General features: G+C 31.9%; 1 protein-coding gene across 1 annotated transcript; it reads left to right on the top strand.

The window, feature by feature from the left end:
* Nucleotides 1-20,989: 20,989 nt before the first annotated feature.
* Nucleotides 20,990-23,177, top strand: LOC107953287 (uncharacterized). The gene is made up of 4 exons (XM_016888537.2): nt 20,990-21,518; nt 21,796-21,906; nt 22,716-22,796; nt 22,914-23,177. Exons 1-4 carry the CDS (start codon nt 21,258-21,260, stop codon nt 22,986-22,988), a joined length of 528 nt encoding a protein of 175 aa, XP_016744026.1. The 5' UTR covers nt 20,990-21,257; the 3' UTR covers nt 22,989-23,177.
* Nucleotides 23,178-26,458: the final 3,281 nt, after the last annotated feature.

Here is a 26,458-nt window from a genome sequence, read left to right as displayed (position 1 = left end):
ATTTACTCCCCTTCATGAAAACATTACATACTTTCTCATATTCTACGTATTCAATCTAGTTTTTCAAATGACTATTTGAATGTATTTGTTAAGCATTTATATTACCATTCTTTTAAAAATCACGAGTGAGGGAAAATTTTGGGAAATATATTTTGATCTTTTCAGGAGATTCAACAATAATAATAACAAACTTTAATTATGATTTTTATATAAAAATATAAATAGGTATTTTGGATTATTTTATAATCCTCTTTCATCTACTATTGACTAAGTCAAAATTACCACATATGTTCAATTATTTCAATTCATATAAATGAAAATTTTCTCGAGAATTTCAATATGCTTCTAGCATTTTAAATCCTTCAAGGATTTTAATATAAACTTTACTATATAGTGATTCATAAAAGGTTGTAACAATATCCATTAGACGCAAGTTAAATCGTTTATGAATTGTCAATTTAATAATATATCTAAAGGTTATTGCATCCACCACAAAAGAATATTATATCTTTTCATAATCAATGCCAGTACTGAGCGAAAAAATTCATATTTTTATTCTGCTTTTGCAAAATTACTTTAATTGCACCTTTACTGGCTTTATACCTTTAGATATTTGGACTACTGGTCCAAAAACTCCACAAATTTAATTGTACTTGAGTTGCGTCTTTCTATTTTGATCAATTTATTCTATATCTATATTTCTCAATAGATTTATTCAGGATCTTCCTTTTATTTCATTATAATAATACTGCATGCAAAATCATTGTCGACCACTTTTATTATTCGGTTCCACATTTTCTCGAATTGACATAACTTATCGAGATCTCTTATTTTCATTATTTTAAAATTCAATTTCAGGTACCTGAATCTCTTCTGAAATTTTACTTATTAGTTATGTCTTGGGTCTCTTCTAGAGCACCCGCCTCTACTATATGACCATCTAGAATAATTTTCATATTTGGAACCGATCAATCTATTATTTATTTTAATTGATTGTCCTACTGGGACTTTGAATCAAATTAAAATGTTAAATGGTATATAACACTTGGTTATTCTCATTAAGTTTGTAAATACATCTAACAGTTAACTTGTAATGAGTTATCCTTATTGAACTTCTGATTCAAATTATTCTCCCACTAACTCATTACAAGTTATTATTTCTCTCCCCCTAATGTAGGGAAAACTATCGAATCAAAATTGTAATCATAAATAAACTTGTAATTAATATATATTCCCAACTTTCTTTCAGAATTCACTCATCTTTGTGCGTTGTGGTGGAGCAATTGGAACATATACCGCACATCTAAAAATTGTAAGATGGGAAATATTTGGCTTTTTACTAAAAATCAATTGTAATGGGGAGTATTTATAATTTTTTGGCTTGATGCGTACAACATGTAAATCAATACAATCTCATGCTGAAATAGAAAGTTTTTTTTCTTCTCATAATTAATGATTTAGCTATTAGATAGATGCATTTGATAAGCAATTTAGCTAAATCATTTTGTGTGTGAACATGAGCTACAGGATTTTCAACTTTTATCCCAATTGACATGCAATAATCATTGAAAACTTGGGATGTAAACTCATCAACATTTGCGAGAGAAGGAAAAGATAAGAGTCATAGACGAGTGACAAATTTGGTTTGTACTTTTATGATTCGAGTTTAGTACATAAATATATATACATATGCATATATATATGTAATTGTTGCAAATTTATCTATTGAGATAAGTGTCTTACTATTGTATGATTCAGTTTATACATGATGATATTTAATGTCGAGAACTAGACTGAATTAAATATAGTAGAAATGGGCATGATATAAATTCATAAATGATATATGATGTGAATTGACGATAAAAAAGTATGAGATATTGGTTTATACATGTAATTGGAATATTGGTACCCTATTAACTATTTGGGTAGAGTCGAATATAGTTGGTATGTCATAGGATTAAATTGTGTACGTGTTTATACTTCAATTTATCCAATGATACACTATGTGCCAGTATGATATGATAGCATTGAGCGCAAATTACTTCGGTTTATCTAATGATACACTATGTGCTAGTATATTTACTCTAGTTTATTCGATGATGCATTAAAGTGCCGGATTGGTATGTTGATTGGATGATTTGTGTATCCATCTTAAGTCTGAGTTCGATTAATAATGATTATAAAATATGAACTTGATAAATGATGTTGAATTGAAATAATGATATAGAATGGTTCTATATATATAGATTAAATGTGACTAAATATGGCCTTGAGGGCTGATATGGTAATGAAATGAATCAATATATTCGAGAAAGAATGAGATAAAGAAATAAATAGATAGTATGAAATGGAATGGAATGGAAATGGATATGTTATGTGATTACAATATATATAACTTGATATGTGTATACAAACTTAGTTAAATGAGAATGTGCATAATCTTAGCATTTGATACCTGAATTGTAATTAAATTGGTTGAATTTAGATACTATATTGAACGAGTTCATACATGTTAATGATTAATTGACTTGAATCATAAAAGTATCATTGAGCTTTATCGCTCAACGTACGATTTGTTTATTTCATGCACAAGTGTTGGTAGATCTCAAAGACTCGATGAGTAATCCAGCATCCAATCCACAACTCTTGACTCAGCAATGTTTGTATATTTCTTTTACGTTTTGATATATGACATGTACCTAATTTCGAGTCAGTTTATAATGTAAATGATCATTTTGGGACTTGGAATTGGTAAATGTAAATTTTAGCTTAAACATACGAATAATTAATCATTTATGTAAATATTATAAAGTAGAATTATTTAAGCTATGTAATTGAGTGTATATATATATGTATATGAGTTGAAATGCATTTTAAGGTTTAAAGACTAAATAGGATTTGCAAATTGGCATGTTGAATCAATTGATGTAAGTTTGATGGAGAATATCTTTGATGTCATGACACCACTGTGACAAAAGCAATATAATCTTCATGTATATTCAACAGAACAATAACCAGTAGAAACAGAATACTAGCATCATACGGATTTTACCGTCGACTTTTTTATTAACACAATAGAATAGTATACCAGGGAAAGATAGAGTAATGACGATGATAACCCAAATAGACCAACAATGCTTTCGTCTATCAGTATGTCTAGCTAGTGTTCTCATACGATAAAAGTTTCATTTGAAAATAAATAGGCACATATACCTCTGAGAATAATGATCATGATCATTATAAGCTATTCGACTATACTGTTGTACTCAGATATCTTTACAATTCAAACATTATTCCACTGTTCAATTCTATCATTATTGATTCCTCTTTATCCCATCACTAACAGAAATCCATTAAGTAGAACTTCCAGTTAATCCATTCTTTAGATATCATACCTGAATATTTTGTTTCATCGAATTCAATTTCTTCTTTAATAATGACTTTGCATAATCCAAATAACCTTCAAAACGATCCGATATCTCTTTTAGTACTGTCTTTACTGTTGACTCATTCTTTTATCTGACCACAGTATTAATCCTTCAATCATGGAACTCTGTAATTCCACACTTGTGAGCTTATTCAATTTAATTCTTACAGATTTCATTGTAACACTATACTGATAAGGGGGTGAGAGTTGTAAAGCCTCAAATTTTAACTCTCATATATACATACACATAACATAACATTCATCAATAACATAATATTATAAAATTTTATTCATGCCTTTATGAATTTCAACTCATCATAAACACATTCTCGCTCAAATATTTTGAGTACCACTTTTTGCACTATCGGAATTAGCTCAGTTAGAAAGCATATCTGTCTAATTAAAATAATTTTCGTAAGAGTCGGGAGATATCACACTATCACAGGTTTTAATATAGCATGTATAGCTAGACTCACATATGCTACGTTAGTCCTAGAATCGACTAAACCATAGCTCTGATACCAATAAATGCAACACCCCTCACCTATATTCAACGCCGAAATAGGGTTACGGAGTATTACCAAACATATAACACATATAACCGTACTTTTCTCATACATTCAATCTAGATCTTATACAATCATCATTCTATCTCAATCAATTTGTCCCATATAATAACCTACAAGGCCTTAAACTTGCTTTAGAAATAATTCGAGACTAAACAGATAATTCAGAACGAATTTGGGAAACTTATAAAAATTTGCTTCAAACAGAGGATACACGCCTGTGTGGGTAGGCCGTGTGTCTCACACGGCCACTAGACACTCACGTGTCACCAGCCGTGTGAAAACGGGGGGTACATACTAACTTGGGTCACATGGCCAACGACACTCCCGTATGTCTAGCTCGTGTGCCCTTCGAAGTAGCCACACGTGCCCCTATGTCAGGCCGTGTGCTAAGCCGAGCCAAACCTGTAGGGTATAATATCTTGTACCACACGGCCAGTCACACGCCTGAGTGTGAGACCGTGTGGAGCATACTAACTTCATTTTAATTTCAACACCAGAGGACACACGACCGTGTAACATGACCGTGTGTCACACACGGCTGAGACTCACGCCTGTGTCTCTACCTGTGTGGACAAAAATAGGCTATTTGCAAAGCCATTTTGCCACCTTATTTTTACATACCTACACAAGCATAATTTGCAACATTTATAACCCAATAGGCAGCCAATCCACAACATTTCATACACATTTTATACCAATTCGACATAGTATTCAAATACCTAATTAATATCATGTATTTTCTATTCATATGCTTATCACATATCAAGACAACATTGCATATTTCTATTCCATCTACTACTTGCCAAAGCATACCATATTGAATACCTATACACAAACAAAACATTATACCAAGCTAGCCAAATCACATGGCTTTACCTTATACACAACATGTAGCAAAATCGCTAGCTCAAGTAACCATAACTATCATCTTTAGACTAGCCTATACATGCCATATTTACAAATATCCCTAAGTTTAAAGTACCAATTAGCAATTGGATAGTGTGATGTGTATCTCCGACTTCACTCGAATCGAGCAAGCTATCAAACCTCTATAATATACGGAAAAGAAACAGAGTAAGCTTTATAGCTTAGTAAGCTCGTATAATTAAGAATTTAACTTACCCTTTTATACATAATCAAACAAATAAACAAAGTATATCAAATTCACTTGCCAAATTCCTATACACAACCATTCATCAATATGTTAGTCTCATAAATACATATAATCAACCTTTATCTCAATTTCATACATCAGTGTATCATATTAAATTCATATATCATGTACATCATCTGTAACATTTCACTCTCAATCATATAATCAGTAATTCATTTGATAACACATAACTTTTTCACATAACCAATAACATAATTTATGCCCGTTGAACCTATTAGGATTTCAAAGGATACTCGGGTGATATACATTACGTATATAAATCAGTAACCCATCAATTCATTATCATTTTCGCTTTTTTGAGCTATGATCAGTAAGCTCCTCCTGAGCTGATATACAATAAGCTCTATTGAGCTGAAACGATAAGCTCTGACGAGCTGAAAATAGTAAACTCTTACGAGCTGATAATAGTAAGCTCTTACGAGCTGATATATCGATAAGCTTATACGAGCTGTGGTGAGTCCGCAAAAAATGCAGGAGCTCGACCAACACGATAACCCTAGTGACATGTCATTCGTATCCTACGAATTCATATGGTTCAAACAGGGCTCGATAACCATCAATCTATATCAATTCGGCACTCGTATTCCAAGTATATCAATTCCTCAATTATATGCATACATTTCAAATAAATAAAAGTATTTAAAAGTTCAATTCTAATTATACGAACTTACCTCGTTCGCTATAACGACGAATTAGGTCGACTAATTCGATACTTTATTTTCCCCCGTTCTAGATCCAAATCTCATTTATCTCAATCTATATAATATCAAAATTTACTTATTTAATCATCATTTCATTCAATTTAGCACAATTTACACATTTTGGTAAAAATATATTTTTCCCCTATTATTTCATATTTTTGCAATTTAGTCCTTATCACATAAAATCACAATTCATTCAATTTAATACAACTTCATGCTGGCTGAATATTACCCATTCTCATATCAACCAAAATTTTCATTTATTTTAAAATTAAACCACTAAATTTTCATATTTCACAATTTAATCCAAAAATTGACATTTTTACCAAAATTCACTTTACAAAACTTGTACATCTAACAACAATGATTTATTTTCTATCATCAACTAACAAAATACTCATGCATTCAAAAATGACAACATTCAAATACTCTAACAGTTTTGAAATCAGAGATATGGGCTAGCTAGATTAAGCTGCAACCATCTCAGAAACGTAGAAATTAAAAAAAAAACGATTCAAAATGAACTTACAATTAAATCATGCAATTGCCGAAACTTGAAGAGCTTCCATGGCTATTTTATTTCCATAATATTTGGTCAAGATGGACAAAACAAAGATGATGGCTTTGTTTTTTAGTTATTTTACTAAATTTATTTTAACAATTACCTAATTACCCTTTATTAATACTTTAAAACATGCATAAATAATGTTCATAAATGTCCAACCACCTTATTAATGGTCTAATTACAACATAAGGACCTCCTCTATTTAATTTCATAGCTATTAAATACCTTTAGCAAACAGAACTCCACTTTTACACTTTACGCGATTTAGTCCTTTTTACCGAATTAACCATTTAAACCGTAAAATTTCTTTACGAAAATTTCACGTAATTAATATATCATACATTAGACCTTATTAAAATAATAAAATAAATATTTTTTATTCAGATTTTTTGTCTCAAAACCACTGTTCCAATTTGACCCAAAAACGGACTATTACAAATTGAGTATATATTTGTGAGTTGAAATGCATTTTGAGGTTTAAAGACTAAATGGGATTTGAAAATTGGAAGTTTGAATCAATTGATGTATTTTAGATGGAAAATATCTTTAATATCGCGACACCACCCTACAAATGTCATGACATCAGCCCCCAACGTCCCCTGCTGAGGTCGCAATGTCAACCACTTGTTTTTGATGTCACAACATTGCACTATGGAAGTCACAACACCAAGCTTCTGCCCTTGAACTTGCAACATGATTCTTTCATGGTCGCGAAATCAACCCATAAATTTTAAAAACGTTGCATTTTGGTTTTCAACAGGTCTTGGGCTACCGAAAGAGCTTTCGTAAGCTCGTTTTCGATTATGTAACATGTTGTAAATACATAATGATGTTAATAGCATGTATTAATCATTGAATTAAATTGCAAATGGAATTGTAGTTGCTTTAGTAATGAATGTGGCAGCTCAGACCAAACGATTGAGTTGGATATGAGGTGTTACTTGTTATATCAATCAAGTCCTGTTTTTATTCAACACCGTCAATTTAACCATTAAGTGACACATCAAATTTTATGTAGCTAAATTTAAAATGAAAATTTTTAAAGAAATAGATTGTAGTGACATAGCTTTTAAAAGGGGAAAAAAACTAAAAATTAAGTAAAACTCAAAAAGAAGAAGAAGTGAACGATAAAACTTTCGTAAAAATTTTGAAAACCTCAAAACTAATATTTTAAAATATATGTTTTTACAATATGTATTTAAAATTTCCATTTTAAATTATGTCACATAAGATTTCTCGTGTCATTTTATAGTGAAATTAACATTTTTATAAGGAAAAGACATAATTGATATAACATCAATAGTTTATAAGTGTAATTAAAATGATTTGAAGTTTAGGGACCAATTTAAAATAAAAGTCATAGTCTAGGGATGTTTGATGCAATTAAGTCTTATAATATAATATAATTTAGATTTAGATTTATTAGTTAAAAAATCACTTACCGTAATTCTTTTAAATGATAGTAATTTTAAAAGTTGAAAAAAAAAAGATTATGGTTATTTTAGTAAAAAAGTCGGTGATAATTACAATATAATTTAGATTTATTAGTTAAAAATAATATACAATAACTTTCTAAAGGTTAGTTATATTAAAAAAAGTTGTAATAATTATATTTTATTACTTAAAAATAAAGTTATAATTTGAAAAAAAAAGCATAAAAAAATCCATTAGTGGGAGTTGTATACTAATTAAAATTAAAATTTAGATTTATAAATAGTATTTAGTGGTTATACATATTTAATAAAGTAGCATTTAAGAAAAATTATTAGTAAAAAGAATAGAGCTTTTTAGCACTAATAATTTAGAAGTATGCACTAAATCAATTGTTCTTTGAAGAGGAAATATCGAATCATGTTTGAATGACAATGACATCAGAAAGATACGAAAGGTTATTTTAATTGATGATAAGGTAATATAATATTATGATGTTGTTATAGTTATTATTTGGGTAAATTACTAAAATAGTCACTTTTGTTTACCTCAGGTTACATTTTAGTCACTTATGTTTGAAATATTACGTTTTAGTCACTTATGTTATCGTGTTGTAATATTTTAGTCACTGAGCCGTTAATGGTGTAACAGTAAACTAACGTGGCAAGTTAAATTATCATTTCAAACAAAAATTTTAGGTTAATTTATACAGTTGGTCCCCATATTTTTCTTTTTGAGCAATTTAATTTTTTTCTTTTATATTTTTTTAACTTTCTTTTTTTTTCTTTATTTTCCGTTCTCTTTTATTTATCCCTTTGTTTTCCTCCCTTCTCCATTTCTTTTAACGTAGTTTTTCTATATTTTTCATTTGTTAAAACTAGTCCCTATACTTTTATTTTTTCGAACAATTTAATCTTTTCGAGTGAGGCAAGCTTGTGGGCTAGTTTTAACAAATGGAAAATATAGAAAAACTACGTTAAAAGAAATGAAGAAAGGAGGAAAAAGAGGGAGAAACAAAAGAGAATGCAAAAAAAAAATTAAATTGCTCAAAATGAAAAAATATAGGGACCAATTGTAGAATTTAACCTAAAATTTTCGTTTGAAATGATGATTTAACGTGTCATGTTAGCTTATCGTTACCTCGTTAACGGCAATTAACAGCTCGGTGACTAAAATGTTATAACACGATAACATAAGTGACTAAAAAGTAACATTTCAAACATAAGTTGTAACTAAAGCAAACAAAAGTATTTTATTTAAAAATATTAATAATTAAAAATCTTAAATTGTGAGATACGTGAAATATAGAGGAGTAATAGGCCATTTTACCCAAAAAGGCCCTTTTATAAATTTAATTACGGAAATAGGCCGTTTATTGGGTTATTTACCCGATTAGGCCGTTTTTCACGAAAACGTGTCCACGTCAGCGCGCTTTAGTGTCCACGTTAGCAAAACGCTCCCCCCAGGGAAGCGTTTTGCTCATGTAACGGCAAAAAATTTTACCGTTGGCTTCCAATGGTCCAAAAAAAAAACTATAAAAAGGCCCCCCAAATCATTTTTTCACACAAATGTCTCACAATTTCTATAATTCTCTCAAAATTCCTTTACCTTCATTTATTTTTCACACAATTCTCTCATAATTCTCAACATTCTTTCAATATTCCCTTCAAAAATCTATCAAATTTCATTGAAATTTTCTCAAAATTCTTTCAAAATTCTATCAAAATTCTATCAAAGTTCTTTGTTTAAAATTTTTTTGAATTTAATTTTTTTAAATTAAAAAAATCCGGTCGTGTTAGCAATGGCCGGAGAATTAATCCGTCTCGATAATAAGCACATCTCCATTGATCAAATGACAATAGTAAGTGATAATTTTAAATTTTCAATACTATTCGATATTTTTTTAATTTATGCAAATTTAATTAAATTTGCAATACTATTTGATATTTTATTCATTTATGCAATTATAATTAAAATTTCAATACTGCTTGATTTTTTTTCATTTATGATGTTTGCATTAATTAATTTATGCAATTTTAATTAATTTTTGTTTTATAAATTTTTATAATAGTATGTAGATCGGGTGTTGCAATGCTACATCCTCAATATGTTTGGTCCTCCATCGCCGTTGATCAAGAATTACTTGCAGGAAGCGGGATTTTGACACGTGGTCACGATAGGTCGGGGGTGCAAGTTGGACCCAAAACTAATCAGTGCATTGATAGAGAGGTTGAGACCCGAGATGCACACTTTTCATCTTCCATGCGGAGATTGTACTATCACTTTGGAAGACGTGCATTTGCAATTAGGATTGCCAATGGATCGATACGCAGTCACCAGGTCTGCATCATCTACTGATTGGGGAGCCGTATACTACAAGCTTTTGGGTGCTATACATGATAATATTAATAGAGGTCGGATCAAGATGGGCTGGTTACGAGACACATTTCTGGAGCCGGACAATGATTCGACTGAACTCGAAAGAATACGATATGCTCAGGCATATATTCTTGAGATGATTGGAGGTTATCTGATGCCAGACTTGTCACGAAACCTCATACATCTGAGATGGCTGCTGAAACTCGTAGATTTTGGAGCAGTCGACGAATTGAGTTGGGGGTCTGACGTGTTGGCAGCATTGTACAAGGAAATGTGTGAGGCGACACGACCGAACAAAGCCAAAATAGGAGATTGCTTATCACTCCTGCAATCATGGGCACGGTTTCACTTTCCATTTTTACGACCTCGAGTGGACCACCCATATACATTTCCACTCATAACGAAGTAAATTTTATATTTTTACAATTATTACGTAGATTTAGAATATAATTGTATGCTAAAAATTTATTTAATTAGGTGGAACCATTCGGTGAGTTATGTCAGAATACCTATCTCTCTCGAAGATATACGGCTTCTATTAGACCAACGATCGAAAGCAGAAGTAAGTATTAAATAAAATATATATACATAATAAAATAGACGTTTCGTATTTAGTATTTAATATTTAGTATTTAGTATTATGTATTATGTGTATAAGTAGTATTTTTATCATGTTCATATAGTTTCAATAGACACCATACGAGGATTCGACAATTCGGCCAGTAATTCTGGATGAATTCCTTCAAAATCCAAACATTTGGCATGTGAAGGTCCCATTGGTGAACTATGCTACCGTGGAGATGCACCAGTCAGATAGATTATTACGGCAATTTGGATTGTGACAACCGATTCCCGTGGCACCCGAGGTGTTTGATGATGAGCACAAAGTCGACTTACGACAACTGCATATGGATTGACCGAGATTCTGGTCACACTATATCAAAATTTCGAAAAATCAGTATGATTATATACCTACTAGGGAACCGATCATCGTTCCAGAGTTAGCGTGTGTACCGGAATACATGCCATAGTTTAGGATCTATGGTAAACCATATTGTAACACCCCTAACCCACATCCGTCGCCGAAATAGGGTTACGGGGTATTACCGATCGAAATATAACATAATTACCATACTACAATTCAATATACAAAAAATCCCAGGGTTTTATATACAACAGTGTTAATAAGAACATATATGTAGTCACATAACTCATAAACAAAAATATCAATTATATCATTTTACCACATAAGCATATGCGCATTTCCAAACTAATATAATTATTTCATTCCATTTTTTCATACATGAGTCATGTAAATCAAACAAATCAAGATATATATATATAGATATATAGATATATATATATAACATTTTGACCATATCATAATCGGCACAATATGCATTTTCATTCTATGACTAAGTTGATTTATAACCTAAATGGTTAACTAACCGAGTTTAAAGCTTGTTTAAACATTACCGTTTCCTATCATCAATTTGGCTAACAAATAAACCATGAAGTCAAAATCCAATTCAAACATTTACAACCATGACATAAGCACATATTTAAATACTTCTCAATTTATCCAAATTTTTGCCGAATTTATCATGACATCACTTTCAACTATACATCTATTTTCAATATAAACATATATCAATATACAAGGACATAATATATTTATTCATTCACTATCCTAAATATGCACATAAATAAATACATCAATTGAACCATTAACCAAATCAAGTATAACTATTTTCAGGAATATACTCCTTTTCATTTTCACTATCATTAGCCGAATAATAGTATTATATTTTTCATCATATACAATTCATTATACATCAATCAAAATACTTATTTATGAAAATTAATGACCATTGATAACTTTCACTTAAATCATATATCCAAACCTAACCAAACAAATAAATTTAACTACTTGTATATACATATTCGACCTTCATTTCTAAACATACAATAAAGCCTTATAGCACATAACTAAACACAACTAATATCCATGATAAAAACAATTATAAATTCTTCACTTATAATATCACTTTGCCGAAATAATTTAACCATATTACCATGTACATATCAAACACCTCACATACATATAATATGCGTATCATTCAAGTAACATATGAAATGACCTAACCTAACTAACATACAAATTTATCTTATGATCAAAACACATACCTAACCTTAATAAAACAAGCCAAACATAGTACATATATATATATATATGTATACATTTTAGCCAAATCAACCAAACCACATCCAAAATCAACAACCAAAACCAACTTAAGAATTTAGCAATTTTCGCATGGCTTGTATATACATTCATTTCCAAAATAACTAACTCCAAAACCAGCCTATACATGCCACAAGTTCGAAAATAGACTTTAAGAAGTACCGAAGGTTGACGATAGTGTGGATGACTTCGATGACGATCCCCGAGCTCGTAACTTACAACCAAAATCTATAAAACAACATAACAAAAACACACAGAGTAAACTAACTTAGCTTAGTAAGCCTTAAGCAAATTAAACAATTCAAAAGAATAATCAAAACATTTTAAAAAAAGCCAAATTAAATCATTAATGTTATACTTTTACACCAATAAGTTACCTTGGCCGAATGCTATTGTTTCTCATTTAGTATAAATTCATTCAATTTTTCATTCCCAATGTACATTATTCCAAGTTTACTTACATTCAAATACATGTACTCATGAATCAAACTTAACTACATATATATATGTATATATATATAAAACCGAAACATACTTCTCATATCTACTCACATTATTCACTTTCTATACCAACATTACTCTTTTGGCCAAATTTACAAATCAAATACACCATTGCATAAGTACATACCTATATGGCCGAATATACAAGATTATTTAGATCAACTTACTTGCTCAATATCCACATCAATGTGAAGTCTTATAGGCATAGGCTTGAAAATAAATCACCGGTATAAAACCTGCTAGGCATAAGCCTGAAACACACACCGGCATAAGGTCTGCTAGACTCAAGGTCTGATATTATTCACTGGCATTAAGCCTGCTAGGCATAATGCCCAATCAAATTCACCAGCACAAAGCTTACTAGGCTCAAAGCCCGAATATCACTATTATAAAATCATTCCATAAACAGTTCATATATCGAATCGTCCAAATATTTCATGTAGTTCATACAAACTTTCAAAGGTTTTTAACTCAGTCGAATAAAACTCAACCACATTAATTCTAAGTTAGGCCACATTCGGCTACTCTACCATTCAACAATAAAATTCGAATCATCATAGCAAACCATTTATATTCAATATAAATAATGTTTAATTGCTTAAAGACTTACCTCGGATATCAACGAATGTTATAAATCGGCTATTCGACTATTTTTGCTTTTCCCCGATCCAAGTCTGATTTCTTTTGTTCTTTATCTATATAATTTCAAATTAACCTCATTTAAACACAATTTCATTCAATTTAATCCAACAACACATAAATGGGCAAATTACCATTTTACCCCCGTTATTTCATATTTTTACAAATTAGTCCTAATTGCATAAAACACAAAATACACAAAATCTCACCACATCATAATTAGGCTTAATCTTCCTTATACTCATACTAATCCATATATTTTATTTATTTTGCATTTTAGTCCTTCAATTTATTATTTTTGCATTTTAGTCCTAATTACTCAAAATCTTCAAAAACTTCAATACAAAACATGTTAATCTAAAACATATTTTTAATATTTCATCATCAAACATCACAAAACACAAATATTTATCAATAGCATAACTCAAAATATGCATCAAAATCAGAAATTTAAGCATGGGTCGGATAGTACTCTAAGCAACGATATCAAAAACATAAAAACATAAACATCAAAACCGAACGAAAACTAACCTTTAATCAAGCTTCCAAAGTGTCGAATGTTTGAAACTTTCTAAAGCTTTATTTTTTTCTTTTAGTTTCGGTCATGCAAAGTGTATGAACACTTTTGTCTTATTTTTTATGTTTTATGTTATTATTACATGTTATTTATTTACTTATTTAACCTTGTAAAATTAATAACATAAACATGCATAATAAGGGTACATTCGACCATCAATAATCTAAAGGATTATTTGCAACATAAATGCTTCAACTTACAAAGCTATTAACAATTTGGCACTTAAGCTTTTAACTATCAAGTTTTTAATCTATGCGATTAAGCTCTTTTATTTAATTAAGCACACAAACAATCAAATTTTCGTACAAAATTTTCACACATGCAAATTCACATATAATAAACACGAAAAATAATATTTAAATATTTTTCTGACTCGAATTCGTGGTCTCGAAATCACTATTCTGATTAGGGTCTAAATTAGACTGTTACATATATTTATTGTCGGAAGAGGAGAGGCGACGATAAATTCGTGCCCAAAGGGAACGACGGGGCCCTTTAAATCCAAGAAGAAGAGACGACGACCCAGGCCCATCAACAACGCCCACGCAATCACCAGGTCGAACAGTTCAACTGACGACACCCACATCATAGCCTTTTCAGATTATCCAGGTGCGTATCCTAGACCTTATATATATCCTAACCCTTATACGTTTCCTTTTCCTAGTCCTATGGTAGGTTAGAATTCATGGCCCGGTTCATCTCTGTTCCCGATTACTCCAAGTCAACCGCCGATCTATAGGATGCCATCGTATGAGGGATCATATGAAGCGCCATCGGGGAGCTCCTTTTTCTTCCAATCCCCATCACCCTACGCGATTCAAACACCTTTGCCATGGGTGATGCAAATACTGTCGCAGTCATTATTCTATCAAGGTGAGTTACCCTCCTAACACCCACAACTAGATCCCTTGCCGGAGGAACCACAACCCCGCCGGAAGTTGATCGTAGGAGGAATCCAGCATGAACCTGTCGACGACCCCTATATGGCACTGATTCCGACCGCAACAGACATTAATTTTTTTATATATTTGTATAAAATTTTTATATTGTTTCATTTAATAAAATAAAAGTTCTTTTGAATAAGACAATTGTAATATAACATAGTTTCATTTAATAAAATATAAATAATACAACATAGTTTTTTACGACAACTATCAACTATTTCAATTTGGACATGATCTACTTGTATGGACTGGGCTCCAATACCATCCGCACAACTTCTGTTGATTGGTTGTTTCTCGGATATCCATATTGGTATATATTCTAGTCGAGCAATGTCGATCCTTTGGTTTGCGACTCAATTCTCTATCCGGTAACAGCTTAAATAGAGCAAGCGATATAGACGGCCACTTACGTTCATCTGGGACAGGTGGGAATACGTGTCTCCACACGTTGTACATAGTTTCTAGTTTGTACACTTCGTCAACGTAGCTCATGAAATCTAGACGGAGATTCTGACAAGCTGCAATTACATGAACACATGGATAATGAAATGCGTCAAACCTCCCACAGTCGCAAGTCCTATTTCTCAAGTGTACATGATATTGCCCGCCAATAATACCTTGGTGCGGTCTGTCAAACTCCGTCACACGAAACCATAGGTTGTCTCGATCATGACAGATTGTGTGCATGGTGATCACCCGCACCTTCGCCTTGTTAATTTCTTGTAATAAATTTGCGTACCATATACGGCCTTTTTTCATTTGGTCTTTATAACTCACTGCTCGCTTCAGAAATAGTGCCGCTAAACGAAAATATGTCTCTCGAACAAATAATGTTATCGGCAAATGACGTGTTCCTTTTAGAACAAAATTTATGCATTCAGTCAAGTTTGAGGTCATATGACCATATCGTAGGCCACCGTCGTATGCTTGTGTCCATTGTTCGAAAGGTATGTTACAAAGGTAGTCTGCGCCTTCTTTGTTAACTGAATGCAAAACTGCCAACATCTCATGAAAACGGTCCTTACTTATCTCATACCCTACTAATATAAGTTGATAGCGAAAATTACATACCATTTTTCCATTTTAAATTAAATATTACAAACGAAATTTTATTAATACATATTAAATACCCCTGTTGGTCACTTGTCTTTTTTCACTTGTAAATCGAAATGGCCCCTAGTAGTTGGATACAACGTGCCTTAAGCAGTACCGATGGTGTGTATGATGCCACAGACTTCCCTGTCGCTCAATTGCAGCTAGTATTTCGGTGCCCCGATCTGATATGATGCAGATATTAGGTTGGTGGAAGACATGCCTCCTTAACTTAGAAAGAAAGAACTCCCAGTCATCAACTAACTCCCCCGGTGTTATTGCAAACACAATTGGAAGGATTCTCCCACTGCCATCCTGTGTTACCGCTAGCAATAGTCGTTAGGTATATCTATCGTATATAAAGGTACCGTCAATTTGTACCAATGACTTGAAATATAGAAATGCGTCTCGGCATTGCTTAAAGCTCCAAAACAGACGCTTAAATACTTGGCATCCATGGAGCAATCAGTCGTTGTAGTACGCAGGTTCCGTTTCAAGGTCTGTTACGTAACCTGGGACACATCTCTCCAGCACCTGACACTACTGCCACACTTCATTATATGAAGCGTCTCACCCACCATGAATCTTTTCCAACGTCTTCTGCTTAGCCATCCAAGCCTTGTGGTAAGAGGGTGTGTACCTCAACTGGCTACGAATATTGACAATTAAGACCAGCACTGAAGTTCTGGGATTCGTCTTCACCGTTGGTAGTATTAAGGTAGCTACCATATCTGAATTCATCTTGGGATGATATTTCAAAACACCTGTCAACAAAGTACGTTAAAAAATGCAACAATACGTAATAAAAGTACTATTAAAAAACTCTAAATAGTTAGTGATACTGTACCGGTAACACATGTATGTGGACTTTTGTACTTTTTTATCTCTAACAAACCTGTCTTTTTCCTCATCGAGGCCATGATTTTCCATGAACATGTACTGTCTTGCACTGCACACTTGGCCTTAAACTTATCAGATTTGGATTTAACCACGTTGTTGTTAACCCCGTTTATGATCCTATGTTGTTTTAATGCACCAAGAAAACTATCTTTATTGGAAAACTCCTTACCAACTTCCAATTCACCGAATCCAATAAGGAACTTGTACGGTTACGCCTTCTGTGTGGTAGATCTAAAAACTCCAACGCATCATCTTGAGATAGATCGACATTATGCATGTGGGCTGGAGGCGAGTACGCCCTGAATCGCGGATATTCTTCATCATCATTTGAACCACCTTCAACATCTTCAGGTATGGTTGGAACAGGTTCTGGTTTAGAAAATAATGCAACTTCCGCACCATCGAGGACGGCCTCTCGAGGTGGATCCACATCGGACTCATCATTTGACCCATCATCATGTGCAACGTAGAAGGTCCCCTCGCCGGTAGACATCGTAGGGAGTACATTATTCCTCCTTATGGACGTTTCACAACGTCTCCAATCAGATGTGGATTGCCAACCACTAGAAGTTGATGTCATTCCCCACTACGTATTTCCAACATTAAACATCGACCCACTGAGGTGCATGTCCCATCCACTAACGGAGTGTCGTACAAGGGTTGGGTATTCCATACTGCTACTAAACATGGGGTGCTTCCATGTTTTGCCACCCACTAACGGAGTGTCGGGCAGGGGTCGTGTATTCTTCTCGACCAGCAGTAAATGTTGAAGCTGCAAATGTATCATTTGGTGATGAAAATTGTACATATAACTCAAGATAGGGTGATCCACTAGCGAGATGAGTCTGCACCATTGCCTCTAAGCTACGAGCACCTTTGATGTCGAATGAGTCATATGTCACGGGATCAATTGAAGTACAAAATCGATACTTAATAGACAAAACTTTCATTGGCGTCCTTCTTAAGATTTTATGTCTAATTCTTTTACGAAGTTCTGTCAAATCTATGTTCTGGTTAAAAAACCAGTCTCACTGTGTTCTCCGATAAAAAAACAACACCGTTCTCGGTGTTATAGACTTTACCATCATAGTAAATAACAACACTAATACGTTCACTCATCTTCAATTTCTTTTCTTCTTAGCCTCTCTAGTTTTTTTTTTTGCTGTAAGTTATGCAACTTGAGAATAAAATTTGGCCCATTTATAGCCTCATTTTTCTACGAACTACTGTAGCAAAAAAGTGTCCACGTGGGAGCTTTTTTCAGAAATTTTGCTGATAGTGCATCCTTTTTAAAGCGTTTTCAACACTATTTGTTCAGAAATGTCTACTAAGAATTATTTTTCTACGAACTACTGTAGCAAAAGAGCGTCCACGTGGGAGCTTTTTTCAGAAATTTTGCTAACAGTGCTTGAAGCGTTTTCGACACTATTTGTTCAGAAACGTCTACTCAAAATTATTCTTGCAGAAACCCTAAACCCTAAGACAAAAAATTATATTGCTTATATGTTTTTTCTAATACCCTAAACACAAATTTATTTTAAAAAACTAAACCCTAATTTAATCAATTAACCCTAATACCCTAAACTCTAATTTAGTATTTAGTATTTAAAATTAATAGTTAATTTAATGAATTAACTCTAAATTTAAAACCCTAAACCCTAATTCAATTAATTTTTTTCTTGAAACCCTAAACTTAGCATAGCGCTAGTATGTATATATGCTGCAATCATGTTATCTTTGAGAATTGTTTTTTCGTGTATGCATATTGGAAATTAATAATTAAAAAAATCGGAAATGAGCTTGTTACAAGGTAAAAGAAACTTAGCCAGTAGATCAAAAATAAAATGATCTAAGCCATTGATAAGGAAAAAAAAACCTAAACGATGAAATAATCGAATTACAAAATTGTTGTTTACACGTTAAGAGTTATTTAAGGGTTTTTTTACTAAAACATTATAAGAAATAAAATATTAAAATAGTATGTTTAAACTATTATGTATCAATTAACCCTAAATTAATCAATTAACCCTAAGTTAATCAATCCCTAATTAAATCAATTAACCCTAATACCCTAAATTCTAATTTAGTATTTAGTATTTAGAATTAATAGTTAATTTAAACCCCAATTCAATTAATTTTTTTTCCTAAAACCCTTAAATTCTAAACCCTAAAAACCCTAACCTAAAAAACCCTAACCCTAAATCCTAAAAACACTAACCCTAAATCAATTAAACCTTAAAAAACTCTAACCCTAAGAAAAGGGCAAAACGCTCCCCTAGGGGAGCGTTTTGTCCACGTTAGCAAAGCGCGCCCTCAAGGAAGCGTTTTCTGCTGACATGGACAAAACGCTCCCCCATGGTAGCGTTTTGCTGACACGTACTCTAAAAATGCTCTGACATGGACGCGTTTTCGTGAAAAATGGCCTAATCCGATAAATAACCCAATAAACGACCCATTTCCGTAATTAAATTTAGAAAATGGCCTTTTTAAGTAAAATGGCCGGAGTAATAGTCTAAATTAAAAAGGCAATGAATCCATTATTATAAATTGATTTTGGAGAAGGGACTTATTATATAATGAATTATTAGTCAATTATTAAAGATTTATTCATTATAATGTATTTGGAAAAGAACTGTTTATGCTAAGATTTTTTAATCAAAATGTTAAAATTAAGTATGTTCAAATGTAAACTATCTAAAGTACATGTTTAAGGTTTTTTAAATTTGAGTAATTAATTAAAAATAATTTAATAATGAATATTCAAAATTGAAATATAATTACACATGATTAATATATAATTTGATGTTGCTATAGTATATATCAGATTAGAGATACTATTATTTTTATTATTGCTAAATTTAAATTTTATTTTTTAAATAAATTTTAATTAATATAAATATGAACATATGATGTCGTGCCACACCCAATCAATTGGGTACCCAAATTCTTATTAACTAACAACATCATAGGCAAAATTTATTACCTTTAACATCCGCAAAATTCGCCATTTTCAACCACTTTACTTTCTTATCCAAAACAAACCAATAAAATTAAAAGAAAAAATTCAAAATTTTAATCTTGGTTATTTTCTCATCCCAAAATGGAATAAGACAGGAAAAATAAACCAATAAAATTAATGTTAGTGTTTCTTAATTTTAAAATTGAATAAACTGATCACTTTAAAAAATTAAAATAGTTTAATCTCTATTAATTTCGAAAATGAGCATATAAGGACAAATAATTATGGTGTTAATTTTTTCATCAATTGTACATAAATTTGATTGGTATGATAATAAATTTAACCCTAAAAATTTACACATTATATCATTTTGGTATTGATTTAACAAATTTAGCCCGTATCATTATAAATGTTGAGGGTAAATTTGTTGAATTTTTAGAATTAAGGCCAGGTTGACAAAATATGTAAATATCAAGAGTTAAATTTATTATTATACCAATCAAAATTTTATACAATTGATGGAAAATATTAACATCATGATTAATTATCTTTAATTGTATACTTTTAAAATTGACAATGATTAAATTGCTTCGAATTGTTTTTGACAAAAATTTTATTTTCGTTTAAAAAAAATAGTTCATGTTATGCTTTAAATTTATTTATATTGTATTGGAAGTTACAAAATTTGCAAACTAGGCGGCGGCTCCAAATCTGTCCTACTCTGTCTTTACAATTAAGGCTTTTCCCCCCATGACTTGTGGAGGTCACCACTTCATGCCCACTCCACTAACTCTTCACCCCCAAGCATTCCTTTACCAATACCCTTTACGACCCTTCAACCAATATATATTTACAGCACCATTATTATATATCGTACAATAATTAAAATTTAATCTTTAACAGAAAATTAAGAGATAAGAAGAAGAAGAAAAGAACATTTGATTTAAAGGTGAAAAAATCATCTCAAACTTCATGATTACAAAGTAAGGAGACAAATGGGTCAAAAATTCCATCTTTTATATAATGTAATCACTATTTGTTTTGTGATAAAGTATGGTATTTGGTTGATTTCATAGCTTTAAAGCTAACCAGCCCTTCCAATATAACCACCTAAAGAGACCCATCAAGCAAAAAAACAAGGGAGGAATATAGCAGCAATGGCGACGCCAAAGCAGCAGCAGATGTTGGAACAACAGCAATCACCGATGCAGCGAGTGAAGAACTCGGGGGTTATGATGATGATGAGTGAGAGCCCAGTAAACGATGAGAAGGAAGAGGAAATGGCGGAATCTGCATTGGCGTTGTTTCGAGAGAAAGAAGAAGAGATCGAGAGGAAGAAGATGGAGGTTAGGGATAGAGTTCAGGCTTATATGGGCCGCGTCGAGGAAGCAACCAGGCGCTTGGCAGACATTCGTGAAGTAAGTTATTGTTGGACTTGGATCCTATCCTACTTTTTCAAACTTTGAATTAATCAATGAATCCCATTTCATTTACATCGAGAAATCTGAAAACTATAACAAAATTGAGATTCAGCTTAATCATTATCAATACTAAAGATACAATTTGTAACGAGAAAAGGAAACAGTGAAGAAGTTTTCTTGTAGCTGAGTTGGATTCAAATCTATGATTTTTTCTTATTCAGTAATATTTAATGTAATATAATGGGGATTCATTTGGATTGATATAATGTTGCAGGAGCTTGATGACCTTGTCGATCCAATGAGGAAGGATGTTGCAATTCTGCGCAAGAGGATCGATACCATTAACAGGGAGATGAAACCACTAGGACAGACCTGCCAGAAGAAGGTACAAATATCTTTCCCATTTCCAATTTAAGTTTATTAATGTTAATTGTTGGATGATTAATTATGTAATTATCTTAAAATTATAATTTAATTTAGGTTCTTTGTTGCAATTCTATATGTGAATATGTGGATTCTTTATCAAATTTATTCTAGTTTATTAGTTTTTGACTTATTGCATTATTTGGTACCGGATTTGACACTTTTTTATTATTATCTAATGTGGTACATGTATTATGTTTTGGTCTAATATGGTACATATATTTGACAAAAGTTATATATTTTGGTACTAAAAGATAACAATGTTGACTTTTTGTGTTTAATTCGAATTTTATAGTTGACTTGATAAAAGTTAATTGCTAATGATATTAGGTCTGAATTCTCATTATTTTGTTAATAAAATAATTTTAGTGTTAATTGTGTATTTATTTAATTTTGTGTTTAATTTGTTAAATACTACTTGATGATTGATTTTTTTTTTAACTTTTAAGGTTGATTTAATGAAAGTTAATTGTTAATATTATTAGCTAATTATGAATTTTCATCAAAACAACCACAAAACCCGAATTAAATACTAAAAAGTTAACACCATTAACTTGAGGTATCAAAATATATAACTCGGGCCAAACACATGTATCACATTGAACCAAAACATAACATAAGTACCATATTAAAAAAAAGTATTAAACTCAAGTACCAAATGATGTGTTAAACTTATTTTTTTTTTCTACAATTCTAGTTGATTGAAACTTGATTCCAAGTTAAATTTAAATAATTAATTTATTAACTTGTCAATAGTTTTGATAATCACAGGAAAAAGAGTACAAAGAAGCCCTTGAAGCCTTCAATGACAAGAACAAGGAGAAAGCACAACTAGTTAGCAAATTAATGGAGGTCAGTGTGTATATATATATATGCATATGCTTTATAGTGTCGTAGGAGCATTCATTTACTTGAATATTTAGAATTTGTGAGTAACATATTTGGTGGTGCTTGTGAAATGCTGGTTAGCTGGTGAGTGAAAGCGAGAAACTGAGGATGAAGAAACTGGAGGAACTCAGCAAAAACATCGAAACCCTTCACTAAATTCTGCTGACTACAACACCACCATATGCTTTTGTATTCCTTTCTTATGTTTTGATTTACGTTTTACTTCTTGTTCTTTCAATGGGAAATGTTATGATGTAGGAAAGTAGTCCCTGAACAGCTTTGTCACCGAAATGGGTCAACTTTCTTGGGCTGGATTTGATGTATGAAAATATCCTTAATTGCTGACCTATGATTGCATTCTGAATTAATAACTCTTCGCTTCTAAGCCACCAATCTTACTCAAAAAACCAACCAACCAATACAAATGGCTCATAGTTGACTTTAACTCTTGCATACTTTTAATAGTTTAAACTTAAAAAATATAATTGAATTTGTGCATATGATAATAATTTAATAACAAATCGTCGGAGGTATTTCTTAGATTTATGGAGTACTTATTGGACAATTTCCTATGATAAGAAGTAAGAAGCAGGATTTTGATATTGATAGATATATTTGAATAAAGGGTTGTCATATTTAAGTGGGTAAGTTCTTATATACTAATCATTCGAGATTTCATTAGGCACATGAGCTAACAAAATCATAAGACCAGGCTTATGATCTACCTAACCAAACCCCTTCAACCAACAAAGAAAACTAAAAAACCCACAAAAAGGAAGGGAAAAGTATGCATCAAGCAACCAAAAAGAGCACGACGACAACAACAATCTTGCATGATCCAATGCAAACCTCCAACAAGTAAATCGACATGATATGGTTTCCATGGCCAGATGGGAATATGAGAGGGGGCGGGGTATTTAGGTAAACTATATGAGGATCAAGCTTACTTTTTAAATTCGAAATAATTTGGATTACCTAAATTTAGGAAAAACAAAATAAGTTAAATACTCAATTTGTTATATATTATATTTATTTAAGTATTTTTTTATTTAATTAATATTTCAATACTATTTATACTTAGATATTGCAATCATTCAACTTATTAGGATATAATTCTTGTTGGTATTTTATTAGAAAAGAAAACTAAAATGATGAAGAAAATTGAATTGCGAAAAACTTATTGAAAAGAGAAAACAATAAGTTAAGTAATTGAAATGGAAAAAGTACTTTTTATTGAACTGAAACTAGCGTTTATATATTAAACTAGTTAACAACTGCTAACTAAAAATAGGCTACTAATATAATCTCTAAAAAATCTGAAACAAATCAAAGAGTTATGATAACTGCTAACACTCCTCATTGCTTCAGTTGCTGCAAACACCAAGTGTTGTTCTCAAAACTTTAAATTTGCTCACTAGGAGCGACTTGGTGAAGATATCTGCAACCTGTTTCTCTGTTTTGCAATGAACCAGTATAACGTTACCTTCTTTTGCACTTCCCTTAAAAAGAAAAGCTTAATGTTGAAATGCTTAGTCTTCCCATGAAATACTGGATTATAAGAAATTGCAATGGCAACTTGATTATCAACGAAAATCTTTGTGCAATTTCCTTCTGTTCAAGGTTAAGATCACTTAATAATTTTCTCAACCACAAAGCTTGATTAATAGCGGCTGCTGCAGCAACAAATTTGCTTCAGTAGTGGATTAAGCCACAGTTTCTTGCTTCTTCGAGCTCCATGAGAAGACACCAGATCCAAAAGTAAAATAATAGCCTGATGTGCTCCTCATGTCATGAATGGAACCTCCCCAATCACAATTAGAGAAGCCAACAAGCTTGAACTCCTTGCTTCTTGTGAATTTAACACCAAAATTACTCGTGCCTTTGATATAACGAACTACTCTATTGGCAGCCCTTAGATGCAATTCACTGGCACAATGCATAAATTGTGACAAAATATTTACATCATTTAAAATATCAGGACGTGTTGCTGTAAGATACATTAAGCAACCAATTAAACTTCTAAAATATCCCTCATCAACTTTATCAGCTCCATCTTCTTTACACAACTTCTCCTTTTGATTCATAGGAGTACCTACTTCCTTACATTCTTCAAGTTTGAATTTCTTCAATATTTCCTTGGCATACTTCTTCTGGCAGATGATTACTTCATACTCAGCTTGTTTAATTTCCATTCTAAGAAAAAAGAACATCAATCTGAGATCTGTCATCTAAAAACCTTCATCATCTCTTGCTTGAATTCCTCAGGCAATAGTGCATCATTTCTCATTAGTAAGAGATCATCAACATAAAGAGAGACTATCAAAATATCATTACTTTGACATTTTACATAAAGAGGTCTCAATTTTTTTTTTCAAAACCCAAGCTCAGCAAATGATCATCTATCTTACTCACCAAGCTCTTGGAGCCGTTTCAACCCATAAAGAGCTTTATTGAGAAAAAACACATTGTCTTCCTCTCTTTTCTTCACAAAACCTTCAGGGTGCTCAACATAAATTTCTTCCTGAAAAATTTCATTCTAAAAAAATGATTTTACATCAAGCTGATACACTCTCCAATTCATTTGAGCAGCTACAGCAAATAAAAGTCTTATGGTGTCCAAACGAGCAACTGGTGTGAAGGTGTTTGAATAGTCTACGCCAAAAACTTATACATTGTCTTTGACTATATGTCTTGCTCTGTGCTTGTTGATTGAGTCATCAGTATTAAGCTTGGTTCTATACACCCACTTGACTTCAATCACCTTCCTATCATGGGGTCGATCAACCAACTCCCATGTTTTGTTTTTCTCAATCATGGACAACTCTTCCTTCATTGCAACCACCTATTTTATATCCTTCATTTTCGAGGAAAAATCTGCAGGTTCCCATACAGCTATACAGCTATATTATATCTTGCATAAATGTCAATGAGTAATCTAGTACCTTTTTTGGAGCATCATCCACCAACTCATTTAGCCAATTTTCATCTTTATCTATGGTTGAAACAGGAAATTTAAACTTCAGATCTGCTGTGCTTTGGCCACTTTTCTCATCCTAGTTCCGCTCTTCATTTTTCACGAAATGAATATCTCTGCTTATAACAATTTTTCCAGACTGCTATAGCCAATAAAGACTCCTAAAAGTGCATTTTTTTCTAACTTGTCCCTCTTGATCTGTAGAATGTGAGTGAAGCATAAACAACCAATTATTTTGAGAAAATTTAAAGATGGCTTATGACCATACGAAGCCTCATAAGGTGTTTGATCCTTGATCACTTTTGTGGGCAATCTATTCTATAGGAAAACCACGGTATGAGCTGCTTCTGCCTAGAACTTTTTGGGTAAATTTTTCACATGCAACATACATCTAGTCATGTCTAAGATGTATTTGTTTCACCTCTCACTAACTCCATTCCGTTGCGGAATATAGGGAGCTGTTAACTGATGTTCAATGCCAGCTTCTTCACAAAATGCATTGAAATTTTCTGATGTATACTCATTGCCATTATTGGATCTCAATATTTCAATGTGGTTGCCACTTTGATTTTCCATAGTCTTCTTGAATTTATAGAATACTCCAGCCACTTTTCACTTGAATTTTAAGAAGAAAATCCAATACATTCTTGTA

The sequence above is a fragment of the Gossypium hirsutum genome, chromosome A07 (genome assembly GCF_007990345.1).
Source record: "Gossypium hirsutum isolate 1008001.06 chromosome A07, Gossypium_hirsutum_v2.1, whole genome shotgun sequence".
In the NCBI taxonomy this organism is placed as follows: domain Eukaryota; kingdom Viridiplantae; phylum Streptophyta; class Magnoliopsida; order Malvales; family Malvaceae; genus Gossypium; species Gossypium hirsutum.
The sequence above is the reverse complement of the archived record's forward strand: the minus strand, read 5'-3'. Positions and strand labels throughout refer to the sequence as shown.

Coding starts and splice junctions, on each gene's coding strand:
- LOC107953287 (XM_016888537.2), top strand. CDS start 21,258: ATGGCGACGCCAAAGCAGCAGCAGATGTTGGAACAACAGCAATCACCG. Junction 21,907..22,715: donor GACAGACCTGCCAGAAGAAG/GTACAAATATCT, acceptor TGATAATCACAG/GAAAAAGAGTACAAAGAAGC. Junction 22,797..22,913: donor TAGTTAGCAAATTAATGGAG/GTCAGTGTGTAT, acceptor AATGCTGGTTAG/CTGGTGAGTGAAAGCGAGAA.